We start from the raw sequence: 15,038 nt of genomic DNA, 5'->3' as shown, positions 1-15,038 counted from the left end.
TGCCACAAACTAGGGGGTCGACCGATATGATTTTTTCAGAGCAGATACCGATAACGATTATTAGTAATCAAGGAGACCAATAACCGATATTTGGGGCTGATGTACAATTTTAGTGTCAAAATTTAGACTAACAAACTCCAACATTAAACGTCCTTTAAATGCCTATGAAGATGTGTTTAATGACATACTGCAAAACCACATATCAACAATTTGTTTTTCAAAAATAAAGTGGAGGGAGCTCCTATTAGCATTACTTTTGAACAAACTTTAAATATAAAAATAATGAACTAAACAGATCATAAAAGAACATTGTGTATTAACATGTGATAACAGATGAGAAGCAACATTACTGGAGTTGACACTCTTCATGTAGCAAGCTGGCTAGCCCATTTCATTTGCCCATGAAAAAGGGCAATATGATTTAATTCAAAACTGAGGTGAAAGATTTAACGCTAGCAAAGCTGATGTTACGTTAGATAAACCTCCTAACATTGGTTAGCTAGCTACCACTATCAATGTCATAATATCAATATCATCAGCCATAACATGTAAATACAACAACTCATACGGTCGAGTACTCCGTTAAATACTCCTTATCTCTGCTGCCCATCTATAATGCTGCTCACTGTATTTCTCCGTAACAGACTACTGTCGTTGAAATAACCATGTCTGCAGCACTATTACTGACTGTGCCTTCTGTTGCTGACTGGGGCACGAAAGGGCATTCATGAAGCGTGCTTGTTGCTAGAGAAAAATATTCAAAGATATAGCTAAGTGATAAGATGTGTTAGGATTCCCTGAGCACAGGAAGTGCATATACACTTGATGTTTACACCAGGAGTAAACAGGGCCTGAGAATCAGAGTTTTACAATCTATATCAGAAACATGTGGGCTGGGATGTGTGGTACCTTTTGGTGACTTGGAGATTCTAGTAGATGCTGCTTTGATTTGTGTTCCTTCTCTGTGATCTCCCTCATTTTTTGATTCACCTGTAATCACAAAGAAGGCATTAAGATATTGTTATTAAATAAATGTAAATAATTATAGACATGCCCATTTTGACAGCCTTTTAAAAGTACTGGCGGAAGGCGTCATGCTAGACTGAATGGAAACAATCTGGATAAACACTGAAATGCAAACCGTGCCCCTACCCGGAACGAAAAACTTGATTAGACAGATGCAGGTAAGCTAGGTGTATTTCTGTATCACATTGTACCAATTAACCAACACAAACTGGCTTATACAACACACACAATTTTAACTAACGTAAACTGTGTATTCAGTTCAAAGGCAAGTTAAGATGTTAGGATTAGTGATCCATCAAGGACAGTTCCAAAATAAACAAAGTAATATTGTGTTGACTTGACGAAGGGCCACACCTTTCAAAACACACACCTTATTGATCCAGAAGACCATAGCATCCTCAAGGTCAAAGGGGAGCTCCTTGGAGGCACTGAATGTGGAGAAACGCTTCACACAGGTCACAACCTTCTCAATGCTGATCATCTCCACGGTGTAGGCCATCATCAAAGCATCGATCATGGGGATGTGGGAACTCTGTGCCATCATCAGAGGAAAGAAAAATATCACTCCAGTATTAGAATACAGTTTAAAATGTGAGGGCAGAGAAATGAGGCTGAAATCTTATAAAATAACTATTTCAGCAGCTTTCACCCATAAAAATAAAAGCAGCAATATCTAAGAGAATACCCTTTCAAACAAACAAAAACAGGATCAAATCAATTTAAGTACAGTTGAAGTGAGAAATGTACATACATTTGTTGAATTCATTAACTCAACAAATTTTAAAAAACAATTTATTTTTTTAACCACTCCACAGATTTCATATTTCATATAGCAAACTATAATTTTGGCAAGTCATTTAGGACATCTACTTCGTGAATGACACAAGTAATTGTTCCCTACAATTGTTTACAGACAGATTGTTTCATATTTAATTGACCATATTTCACAGTTCCAGTGGGTCAGAAGTTTACATACACTAATTAACTGTGCCTTTAAGCAGCTTGGAAAATTCCAGAAAATGATGTCAAGCCTTTAGGCAATTAGCCAATTGGTTTCTGATAGGCTAATTGGAGGTGCACCTGTGGATGTATCTTAAGGCTTACCTTCAAACTCAGAGCCTCTTTGCTTGACATCATGAGGAAATCAAAAGAAATCAGCCAAGACCTCAGAAAACAAAATGTGGACCTCCACAAGTCTGATTCATCTTTGGGAGCAATTTCCAAACACATGAAGTTACCAAGTTCATCTGTACGAAGAATGGTACGCAAGTATAAACACCATGGGACTGCGCAGTCATCATACCGCTCCAGGAGACGCATTCAGTCTCCTAGAGATGAACGTAGTTTGGTACAAAAAGTCCAAATCAATCCCAGAACAACAGCAAAAGGACCTTGTGAAGATGCTGGAGGAAACAGGTAGACAAGTATCTATATCCACAGTAAAACGAGTCCTGTATTGACATAACCTGAAAGGCTGCTCAGCAAGGAAGAAGCCACTGCTCCAAAGCCGCCATAAAAAAGCCAGTCTACAGTTTGCAAGTGCACATGGGGACAAAGACCATACTTTTTGGAGAAATGTCCTCTGGTCTGATTAACAAAAATGTATCTGTCTGGCCATAATGACCATCGTTATGAGGAAAAAGGGTGAGGCTTGCAAGTCGAAGAACACCATCCCAACCGTGGAGCATGGGGGTGGCAGTATCGTGTTGTGGGGTTGCTTTGCTGCTGGAGGGACTAGTGCACTTCACAAAATAGAGGACATCATGAGGAAGGAAAATTATGTGGATATATGTGCAACATCTAAAAGACATCAGCCAGGAAGTTAAAGCTTGGTCACAAACGGGTCTTTCAAATGGATTGCGACCCTAAGGATACCTCCACAGTTGTGGTAAAATGGCTTAAGGACAACAAAGTCAAGGTATTGGAGTGGCCATCACAAAGCCCTGACCTCAATCCGATAGAACATTTGTGGGCTGAACTGAACAAGCATGTGCGAGCAAGGACACCTACAATCCTGACTCAGTTACACCAGTTCTGTCTGGAGGAATGAGCCAAAATTCCAGCAACTTATTGTGAGAAGCTTGTGGAAAACTACACAAAATGTTTACAAATTAAAGGCAATGTTAACAAATTCAAACAAGGCGTATGTAAAATTCTGACCCACTGGGAATGTGATGAAATATTCCCTCATTTCACATTCTTAAAATAAAGTTGTGGTCGTAACTGACCCAAGACATGGAATGTTTTCTACGATTAAATGTCAGGATTTGTATAAAACGGAGTTTAAATGTATTTGGCTAAGGTGTATGAAAACTTCTGACTTCAATTGTACAGTAGGACATCTTGGTAAATCTGGTAAATTTAAAAAAAAAAAATCCAAACTCAGACAATCATTTTGTTTAGTTTGGAAGTACCTCAGACTAAGTAAACTACAAATGTCCAAATTATGCATATAGTTTAACCGATTATTAATCGTACCGATAGTTGTTCTTTGGAACTACCGTAATCTGCACAAATCGATGACGATAGTTGCCGATATGTTGTTGGTTTTTTTGTACTCCTCTGTGGCCAAAATCTTTCGTCTGGTGAATATAAAAGCTAAAAAAAGCTGGATTTGGTGAATATTTGCATATAGAGCATTGCAAAAGGAGCCAAGACACCACCATCACAGTTTATGAACTGATACACAATTATTACTGTGAAATGTTATTAAAAAAAAAGACACATCACAAACAAAAAGCCATTGCTAATGTCCAACTATTGATGAATGATAATCTACTATTAAATAATTACGGTTCATGCAGTATTTATCAGCCAATACAATATAAACTTTAAAGTGATTATATTGTAATACATTTTAGATGAAACTACAAGTGCATGTTTTGGTTCACTTGTGCATTTGTGTGAGCTGGAAGCACAGACATTTCAAGTTCCCCATGTATCTCGTGCTTGTTTATCCTCGTGCCGACTCTCTGCATCATTCTGTGAGAACTGTGCCTTTTATCTTCATAATTTAATTTAATTTAAATGGACTGATCTCAGTTCAGTACATTCTGAGCTGTCAGTAAATGGTAAAACACAGAGTCATGTGGCAAAACAACACAGATCACAGCTGAATTCATCTTTGGGAGAAACACCAACAAAACTACATCTGGTAAGAAACCTAATTAAGTTTTTACATTGAATCCTAATTGAATCAAAAGATTAGAGTCTCTAGTTTAATCCAATATGCCATTTAAAAAATGTAGCAATTTATAGCGGAACGACACACTGTTAAATACAATGATCCCTATAGTGGACTATAGCACTATTTTCCCCAAATAAATCATATTTTTACGGTGCATAATCAAAAAACTGAAATATGTTTTATATGGAGTTAGGATGAAAATAAAGTGCATTTCAAACTGTTCTGAGACCAGTGCAGACAGACAGCACAGGAGGTTAAGTTGTTTACTAAATAGGGAGCAACATTTAGATTTTCTATGCAGCCAAGTGCATTCACTCCTAAGATCCAACTAAAAGTACAGTTTCAGGATGTAGATTATGTTTGGACCACTTAAAATGGTTGGCAGACATGGGACAATAGTAATCAGTACTTCAGTGTTTCCCCTATTTGCATTCAGGAGTGCCACTGCTGAATTATGTGCACCGCTATTATCTATGTACATTTCACATGGTTCATTAATATCCATGGTGCAACGTAACACTTGCCAGCACCGCTCAGTTGCACACTTATACTGAGAGCAGTTAAATGGGACACCTGTATGAAGCAAAAGGGATCCCAGCATATCCACGTATTCACAGTGAAGTCATCGTATAGCAGCCCATCAAAGGTGGTTAACGAGTGCGTACACATACACAACAATGAAGCAGGAGACCTGACATTATACCTCTTCTAGGAAAGTCTTTTACTCTGATAACATTTTTGGCAAAGGTAGTAGAAATGTAGGGCTCCAGACTGTGACTAAATGGTCACATCTTTCAATACTTTTTCCCGATGGTGAGACTTAAGATTTTATAGAGGTCACATCTGTGCGACTACAGAGTTTGCCAACTCTCGTTGATTATGTGTGATGCATCTGTTTGTTTTGTATGAGAACAAAACGAATGTAACAGCACTAGCCACTACCCGGATCAATTATCAGCCGGCTCAATGAACAGAGCAGCGCAAGTGCAGAGCAGTCTCACCCACAGTGCAAATCATTATAAACGGCGCTGCGAGAAACGTGGCACGAAACTCATTCGAATTTGGCTGTGGAAAAACCCTATGAAAACCCTTAGTGCCTCTTGCCTTGGTGATTTAACGAATTTAAACAGTGTTTAAATGGCACACCATTATAAACAAAACTGACTAGAACATAAATAAGGCTGTACAAACCACACATCACCACCCTAACAAAATTTTACCTTGTATTTAGTATAGTAACACTTGTAACTATGGTATTTTGGCAGATGTGCAATGTGTTATATTCATACTAAATATTTGTATATTATTTAAATAGTCCTATTAAATTAAATAAATTAGGTAGGCCTATATATATAAACAAACTTTTTTTACAATCAAAATCAATGCTACACTGTCTAATGTGCCTTCCAGCGACAAAATAATAAAATATAAAAATATTGGCATTATTATATATATTAGTTTCTATCATAATTTATTCTTTATTTTTTATTTTTTAATTAAGGACAAAACTATTTTATTTTTTCCCCCCACTGTTACTACCAAATCAGGTGATTGTGCCACCATCTGTAGAACATATTTGTTTGGAGCCCTGTTGTGACATGTATGTTCAGTTATATAGGTTTATATTTAGGTTGGTATTTATATAATTGGTATTTATGTTTAATAAAAATATTGAAAGTTATTTTCTGAGCACTTCTAAACATCACACATGACAAGGTGAACACGAATATCCATCCAGCCATCTTCAACCGCTTATCCGAAATCGGGTCACGGGGGCAGCCGCTCCAGCAGGGGGCCCCAAACGTCCCTATCCCGAGCCACATTATCCAGCTCTGACTGGGGGACTCGGAGGTGTTCCCAGGCCAGTGTGGAGATGTAATCTCACCACCTAATCCTGGGTCTTCTCAGCTGGACGTGCCTGAATCATCTCCCTAGTGAGGCGGCCAGGGGGCATCCTTACCAGATGCCCAAACCACATCAACTGACTCCTTTTCAACACAAAGGAGCAGCGGGGCTCTACTGCAAGCTTCTCACGGATGACTGAGCTCCTCACCCTCTCTCTAAGGGAGAAGCCCGCCACCCTTCTGAGGAAGCTCATTTCGGCCGCTTGTACCCGTGACCTAGTTTTTCCGGTCAGGACCCAGCCTTCATGACCATAGGTGAGGGTAGGAACAAAAATTGACCGGTAGATCGAGAGCTTTCCGGCTCAGCTCTCTTTTCGTGACAACGGTGCGATAGAGCGAGTGCAATACCGCCCCTGCTGCCCCGATTCTCCGGCCAACCTCCCACTCCATTATCCCCTCACTCAAGAACAAGACCCCGATGTACTTGAACTCCTTCACTTGGGGCAATACCTCCTTCCCTACCTGGAGTACGCACTCCATCGGTTTCCTGCTGAGACTGAACATGAATAACCCATCTATAATGATTCTAAGGTCATTTTAAGCTTTTACGCCACCAACGTGCAATAATACGGCCTTGCAGGCTCGTGGACACACGCACAGCAGCACAGCTGCTGAAAAACATCCTAGGGAAAACACTACACCGTAATTTCTGGACTATAAGCCGCAACTTTTTTCCCACGCCTTGAACCTCGCGGCTTATACAATGACGCGGCTAATATATGGATTTTTCCCGCTTTCAAATTTTATAAAAAAAAATAAAAATAAAAATAAAAAACATTCTGTGACGTGCTCAGTTTTTTGGCGGCGTGAAGCTTTCATTAGACCAATGAAATTGCCGAACGGGTTGAGGTCAAAACAACTTTTTTTGTTTACAGTTTAGATTAAATCGAGCGCGCTCAAACTTCCCATCATTCTGATTAGGCCTACGGTAGTCATTTTGTCACCCTCACCATGGCAAAGACATGGAGAAACGCATATGATGCTGCTTTCAAGTTGAAGGCGATTGATCTGGCTGTTGAAAAGGAAATAGAGCTGCTGCACGGGAGCTTGGTCTTAATGAGTCGATGATAAGACGTTGGAAACAGCAGCGTGAGGAATTGACTCAGTGCAAAAAGACAACTAAATCTGAGGCTATACTCCGACACCGAAGGAGATGACTTCAGTGGTTTCAGTGCACAGGACGAGGAAGATAGTGACCAATGACTTGGTAGGCTACTGTTGTTTTATTACAAGCCGTGTGTGGCAGCGGGGGCGTGGTCAAGCGCCCGTCCGGGAGAGAAAAGCTGTAAGGGCGCTTACACCTGCGCTGAATTATGTCTAACACCGGTGTCTAATTTCAAGTGCCCTGCTTCACGTGTCCTTCTTGGGAAAACTGTCACACGGGCACCAGTGTGACAGTTTTCAGCAGGGCAATGTTTAATCAATTTTATAAAGTTTCTCAATTCTTCTATGCGCCAACACTAGACTGACGTGTGTCACTCTCTCAGCTCTGTGGCTGCTGCCTTTTTATGCCGCTCTCCCCATGCTTACTGAAATTAGACACCGGTGTTCGACATAATTTAGCTCAGGTGTAAGCGCCCTTATTGCTTTTCTCTCCCGGACGGGCGCTTGACCACGCCCCCGCTGCCACACCGTGTTTCGTAAAGCCTGAGTAAAGTTCATTTGTTTCAATGTACCAGTAGGCACCTGCGGCTTATAGACAGGTGCGGCTTATTTATGTTCAAAATAATATTTTATTTAAAAATCAGTGGGTGCGGCTTATATTCAGGTGCGCTCAATAGTCCGGAAATTACGGTACTTAGATCCAGAATTTATAATGTATAATTTTATTTTAACATGGTTGGCAATGACTGAATGATGCTGGCAGTTACTCAGAATTATTTATGCCAATTTCTGATAAGTAAAATGCTCCAGGACTGGCTATCACTTGTTTGTTTGACAGTGCAAACAGAGAAAGTTGAGATTATGTTGCCAAAGCAGAATTAATATTTTACATACATACATAAATACGTACGTACGTATTTTATGCTTTTCCCAATACACTTCGTTCCAAAGCAGCTTTACATAAAATCAGCTGTAATGTCTGTATTGTTTAAAAACCACGAATAACCAACACTTCTGGAAACAAACAATTTGATTAAAAAATATATATATATTTTTTTAATCTGACTCGCTCATAGCTGCTTATAAAGGTGAATGTGGCATTAAACTTGAATGATCAGCTTCCAAGTTCCAACTACAATGGATTCAAAATCCAGCTTGCCTTATATGGGCTGTTCTTAGAAGCATGCATGATTGACAGGCAGAAAGAACCTCAAAATACGAATTTACGGCACTTAACAACAAAAACAATAAGCCCATAGGTAAAAGAGGACAGAATATTTGGTATTTATTACAACATTTTAAAAGCTCCACGTAACCTTCCACTTTGAGGCACAATGCTGTCTACAAAACAGGTTTTGTCTAAGAATAACCCATCACAAAATTCCCCATGACTTAAAGCCACAGCTCCTGCGCCTTCAGTCTTAGGGCGAATTCCAATTGAAAGTGATCATCCATATGCCCTACTCCCTTTGAAATACAGATCTCTTGATGTAGGCACTCTAAAGGGAGCATGAAATAACTGTATGAAATGTACCCTTCACAAATAGTCTTGTAAAAGGGCTCTTAGTAGGAAAAAATATATATCCTACTTTTGTTTGAAACAAAATTTCAAATGGTGTCCCCTTGCCACAATGCCCTTCAAGGGCGCAACACTGCCATTTAGAAATGCCCTCGGTGTGAAATTATGAGCTGCTATACAAAGCCATTTACCATAGCAACGGCAACACCAGTCAACCACTGGCTTGTTCAAACGGGTTCATAATACATGTCAGCACAAGAGGATAGGTTCCTTACTCAAAAGCAATTATGTCATTTCACTTTCAGATTATTTTTGTTTCTCAGATGATTTGTGCGCATGCTTATGGTCTGACAATGAAAAAACTGAAGAATGTGTGTGAAGGGCCACAGAACACATTCGTTGCCTAAGAAACAAATACAAAAACAATGGCCTCGGGAAGCTAAACATGTTGCTATATATAGACACTGACAAACATTCTGATTTTAGAACCCTTTTGGACAGGAGTCAAAAGGAAATACAATTAAAAACAAAATCAATGTGCTGTTACATAATGGTTTTACAAGCACTAGACTGGACCAAACTAACCTCATATGATCCAGTTTAATGTTCAGATTAGCATACTATCATATATGGCTGCAGAATAAATCATATTTTAATTGCCATCACAATTTCTGCCTCTCACAGTTAAATAAGCATAACCGTCTACGATATTAATGAGCTAGGAAACAGAAATGATCAGCCAGGTTTTGTTCATTCACATAATACTGTTACTACAGATTATAGACCAAATCACAAGCACTTTTGAAGTCTACTTTCACCTCACCTGACCAACCACGCTCTCTTTAGATGTTTGCAACTGACCAATCACTTTTTCACTTTCGAGCATGTGCTGACATATGGAGCTGCAGGTGTTTACGAATATGTTTCGTATGTCCGTCACTTTGATTTACATGAGGCTCGCATCAGAAAGCTGGAATATGCTGCCTTTAGAGACTGTATATGGAGGTAGAATGAAAATCAGGTGCCTTTCAAACTGTTCCGAGACCAGTCATTCAACAACTGTCTGTTCAGCCATTAACTGATTACGCAACAAGTCAGCTGAATAAACTTTGGTGACACAATTTATATTAAGTGGCCTTAACTACTATGTATTTGATCATTTGAAACAGTGCAGTTATTATGTACATACATGTTGTTGCATTGTAATTACATTTAAAGTACTTGCATATAACTCTGTCTAATCATAAACCAAACCTTACACCTAAACCTACCCATACCTCAACCTTAGTAGCAGCAAATGTGGGCATTTTACAGTACAACATTTATTTACACAGTAAATACATAGTCTTGTATGCATTTAATGTTAGTACGTAGAAGTTAAAAGGTGCAGTATGTAAGATTCAGAAACCCTTGTTATTAATGACACCTGTGGTCATTAAGTGAACTGCAGCCAGCTACCTGTTGCTCATGCACACTCCATAGGAACGTGAGTGAGCGAGCATCGACCAAAACAATGCCGTAACATACAAAGAGACTGAACGTGATTCACCGGCAACATGCAGAAAGATGAGGACGCATAACACAGTTATGATTGTTTTACTATGAACTTGAGACTAAACTAAAACTACTTATCAGCTAACATAGCATACTGATACACACATACAGCTACATATTACCGAACTATACCATTTACATTTATGCTTTTGGCAGACGCTTTTATCCAAAGCGACTTACAGAGCCCTTATTACAGGGACAATCCCCCTGGAGCAACCTGGAGTTAAGTGCCTTGCTCAAGGACACAATGGTGGTGGCTGTGGGGTTCAAACCAGTGTACTTCTGATTACCAGATTACCAGTTATGTGCTTAGGCCACTACACCACCACCACTCCCGACCATATACCAGACAGTTTACCGTTTACAGTTTACCGACAGTTTACCGTTGCACTGCACAGTTATGTGCACCTTTAAGGCCACCTAATATAAAGTGTGACCAACTTCAGTTGCAGCGTGGAGTTACAGTGGTTTTAGAGTGGTTCTGTGCTCAATAGCCATGAATTCCATCTCATGCTCTCATTATATATTAAACACAGAACAGCTGTGCTTGGAGTTCGATTCAGTTCATGCGCATCACAACGTTTGTTGACCATGTTAAAAAGTGCTCTAGATTTACCTCATTGCACATTTGTATAATTTCAGGTATGTTTGGCCATTACAAATGTCTAAAAAATCTAAAGTAAACACATGGCACCAGGGTTTTGTGGGTTGAGGAGGAGATAAGATAATTTCACCATGTTTGAATGGAGTAACATACCCTGTCAAAACAACACACACACACACACACACACACACACACTCACACTCACACTCACACTCACACTTTTTTGTTAACATCAAAACAAATGCTTAAGAGCGTTTAGCATTGCCACCTGCTAAATTATTACAGAACTATATTACTATTGTTTACTGCAATAAAAGTAAATACTTTTTTAATGAGAACTTGTGTGTGAAAATCCTTATATTGGAAGTAAAGCATGGGCAAAAATCACTTAATTATGGACAAAATAAATAATTTACTAATTTGTAGTTTTAAAACCTTGTTCAACATGAGAGCTGCTGTTAAATGTAATTTTGTTTTTTATTTTAGAATCGGTATCTAAGCTGTGGCAACAGATTTTTTTTGTTATAATCATGCAGCCCTGCACTAAAATAAATAACAATACAACATAAAAGGGCAGAATAATCGTGATTAAAATTAAGCAAAATAATTGTGATTATCATTTTAACCGTTATCGTGCAGCCCTACTATAATACAACTCGATTTATTTCTGAAGCATGCATAATGTATGCACATTCCAAGTATGCACTGAATATCCAGATGATCTGCTACATTTGCCAAAATGTGCAGAATACAATCATAGTGCACTGCATGAAATCACATCATGACAAGGCTGATGACACCACAAGAATGTACACAACCCTAAGCCCTTTACGTTCTTGAGCAGACATAATAGGCAGCAAACAGGGAGAAATACAAGTACATTTCCCACTCTTAGGGGCCCTCCAAAAATAATCTATCGCAAGAAAACATTGTTACTATCATTTGAGAGAAAACCTTGAGGGTTACATGTTTTTTGCTTGCAACATTTATCATTTTATTTTGTATTCAGAAAGAAACAATTTTTTCATCAGAATACACCACAACCTTGGAATGGTCATCAATGGAGAAAGATGCTCTTTGCCAGCACAGGTTAACTCGTCAATTATAGCAGGTCATACAATGACCCTTTGGTGTTGATGCAGTAGCACACACACAGTTGCAACACTAACAGCACCTGCAGATTTGAAGGTGCAGTTACTTCATTCTGACAGCTGTACGTCATTTATGGAACACCAGAAAGCAGCTTATTGCGAGAAAACAGCGTTCCCATTTACTTGCATTGTATAAGCAGCGTACACTTTACCCCCATATACATGTTGCTTTTTCAGTAAGCAGCTTTCTCCACAGCAATGTAATTTTCCAGCGACACAGTGTAAATAACACACATGGCATCTGAGGAAGACGTCACTATTTTACTCTGTTGCTTCACTTTATTTCCAGATATTCCAGAGTTGTTGCTGTGTTTGTTTCCTAAATATACTATCATGACCTGCAGCTGAATTGCATACAGTAGTTGGGTTTCCCCTCTAACATAAAACTCTGGGATTCCCACAAAGTACAAGGGCATATATGCAGACTTCAGGGACAGTCGATATTTTACATATGCGATTTTCCCACTGTACTCCCAGAAATGCTGAATTCTTTCCACTGTGTTGGCATGTTGTTGGGCTCCATCTAATGATGTTTGTTCAAACACCCTTGGAATAAAACATTTTCTTAAGTGCATGTAAACATGGTCACTGATGCCAGTACACTAGTGCAAAGCAAACAAATTAGTTTTCTCTCTCATTAAGCTGCACCTATACCTCACAAAGCCATTTTGTTTGGTCTAACAGGTTTGTGTGGAACAGACTGTACTAATCCCTGTACAGGGTGTGGGCTCAACCACAAACATTTGCATCTGTAGTGATAGAAACATGAGTGGACAATGCTGATTCACCAGCATCAGTGATTGCCATTCACTGGAGAAAGCACATACGAAAAAAATAATAAATACTGCGGTGAATCAATGAAATCCACTCCGCTCTGTGTCCCTTGAGCACAAACACCGATCTAACTGACTGTTTGTACAGGTGACTGTAGTGGCTGGATATACACTGTCATATCAAGCATGGGCAAGCATATCCAAAGCCAACAATAGCAGCTTTTTTTTTTCCTAGAGTGAATGGAGATGTCTACAACAGGAAGATCTCTACAAATCACAGCTTGCATGTCACAATTGCAGACTTGTTTTGAAAGGTAATTGGTATGGTGAGACAAATACATACAAAACTGAAATGTTTGGGATGGAATATTAGTGTACTAATGATTTTCTTCGCAGTACATATAGTATACTGCCTACTTTAAAAAAAAACATAGTATATAAAACATAAGTTTTAATCAGTAGTTATGTTGTTGTTGCATGACCCAATATCATTGCATGCTTAATTCAGAGTCATGTCCAGTTGTCAACACAGAAATGAATATTTTACATTTCTAATCTAATTTTGGGTTCAAATGACTTTTGGCAGTCCAATCAAATAATGAGTCGAGAAGATGGTGTTAAACCTGGTACATTTGTCACACTCAAAATGGAAGGTCAAGTCCATTTACATTTGGCAAACGTAGGTCGTCTGTGTATTGCATAAAGAAAACTCATATTCTGTACAGTGTAACCAACATAGTGCAAAACTAGTATGAGTAGTACTCCAAACATCTCCAAATAAATAAGCACAATAAGATTGAATGCAACTCACGCACCATTTTAATTGGCTGGCATGTCAGATCTGAGTCTGTGACAGGCGTGCCATCACCCTCCATTACATAGATGCCTTTGCGAGACAAGGACTGGATGACAGACTGGTGGGACTGCAGAGAGGCCACCTGGTCTCCTTTAAGAATGAGAGCACACACGCGACAGTACATCTCACAGGACAGCAGTAACTGGATCACTGGGGGTTTAATGTGCTCCTGGTCATACTGGTCCGTGTAGAAAGGGTCTCGCAGGTCCTCTGGGATGTGATCTGATGGGGAAATTTTTTAAAAAAAAATTAGCCTTTACAAGAAATTGATTCAGACAATATAAAAAGTATGTCTTCAGCAATTATTGTCACTGCAATTCTTCAGTTACAAAAAGAGGTACCAATTAACAGTACAGGAGGTATCAGGCAAAACGTGTGCAGTGATGGCAAAATAAAGAAAACGGTCAACAAAAACAAAAGCTTCTTTCAAAAGTAGGTCTGCAGGATTTGTTAAAAAATAAAAAATCAAATTGCGACAAATATTGCAATGATAAACATTATATCGCTACTGCACCTCACGGTGGTGATTGCCATGTCCAAATATGCCAGAAAATGTAGGTTCTGAATCAGCTGCTTCAAACTAGCCATATGTGAAAATGTCCTTAAAGAATAACTATTTATTCTGGCAACAGGGTGTGTGACAGTTTGAAATGTTAAAATTTTCACACTTTTCAATTCTTTTTAGGATTAGAGCTGCTGCTTTTATTTTGATGTGGCTTCAGTCGTGAATATGCATGAGAGATAGAGCGAGCTCTGTGACCAAGAGAACAGGCACTTTTCATTGCAGAAATAATGCACAAGTAACTAATGATGGATAAAATAACCTTGACGGAAAGTTTACAACTCGTATATCCATCTGAGTGACGGATAAATGTTCATTTGCAGTAGCAGATCCTGACATTGGCGATATAGGCAGTCGTCTATGGCGGCAGCACTACAGGGTACCTGATCAGCCACCCCTGCACAGAGCTTGTAAGATCACGATGGGAGAAAGGTGCCCTGAATTGTGCCTCCCAGCCCCTGGCTCGCGATGGGAGAAAGGTGTCCCAAATCGTCTCTCTTTATTCATTGTCTAGTTATATTTATTTAAAGGGGTAGTTCACTAAAAAAATGTAATTCTCTCATCATTTACTCACCCTCATGCCATTCCAGAAACATGGCTTTTGATTTTTTGGCAAAAGATATTTTGAGGAATATCTCAGCTCTATAGGTCCATAAAATGCAAGTGAATGTTGGCCAGATGAAGCTCCAAAAGCACAAAGGCAGCATAAAAGTAATCCATTTTACTGCAGTGGTTAAATCCATATCTTATAAGTGATATGATAGGTGTGTGTGATAAAAAGATCAATTCAAGTCTCTT

The 15,038-nt window shown here is 39.1% G+C and overlaps 1 protein-coding gene across 3 annotated transcripts in view; it reads right to left on the bottom strand.

Annotated features, from left to right (window-relative positions):
• Nucleotides 1–15,038, bottom strand: part of LOC127636127 (calmodulin-regulated spectrin-associated protein 1-B-like) — a 54,400-nt gene that overhangs the window by 30,623 nt on the left and 8,739 nt on the right. For all 3 annotated transcript variants that reach the window (XM_052116554.1, XM_052116539.1, XM_052116545.1), the window contains exons 3-5: nucleotides 13,638–13,900; nucleotides 1,397–1,558; nucleotides 910–990 (exon numbers count right to left, since the gene is read on the bottom strand). In XM_052116554.1, coding sequence (XP_051972514.1) covers nucleotides 910–990; nucleotides 1,397–1,558; nucleotides 13,638–13,900 — 506 coding nt within the window. The remainder of the gene's footprint in view (nucleotides 1–909; nucleotides 991–1,396; nucleotides 1,559–13,637; nucleotides 13,901–15,038) is intronic.

Source organism: Xyrauchen texanus, chromosome 4 (genome assembly GCF_025860055.1).
Source record: "Xyrauchen texanus isolate HMW12.3.18 chromosome 4, RBS_HiC_50CHRs, whole genome shotgun sequence".
NCBI lineage: Eukaryota > Metazoa > Chordata > Actinopteri > Cypriniformes > Catostomidae > Xyrauchen > Xyrauchen texanus.
Note: the sequence above shows the minus strand (reverse complement) of the source record. Positions and strands in the feature narration are given on the sequence as shown.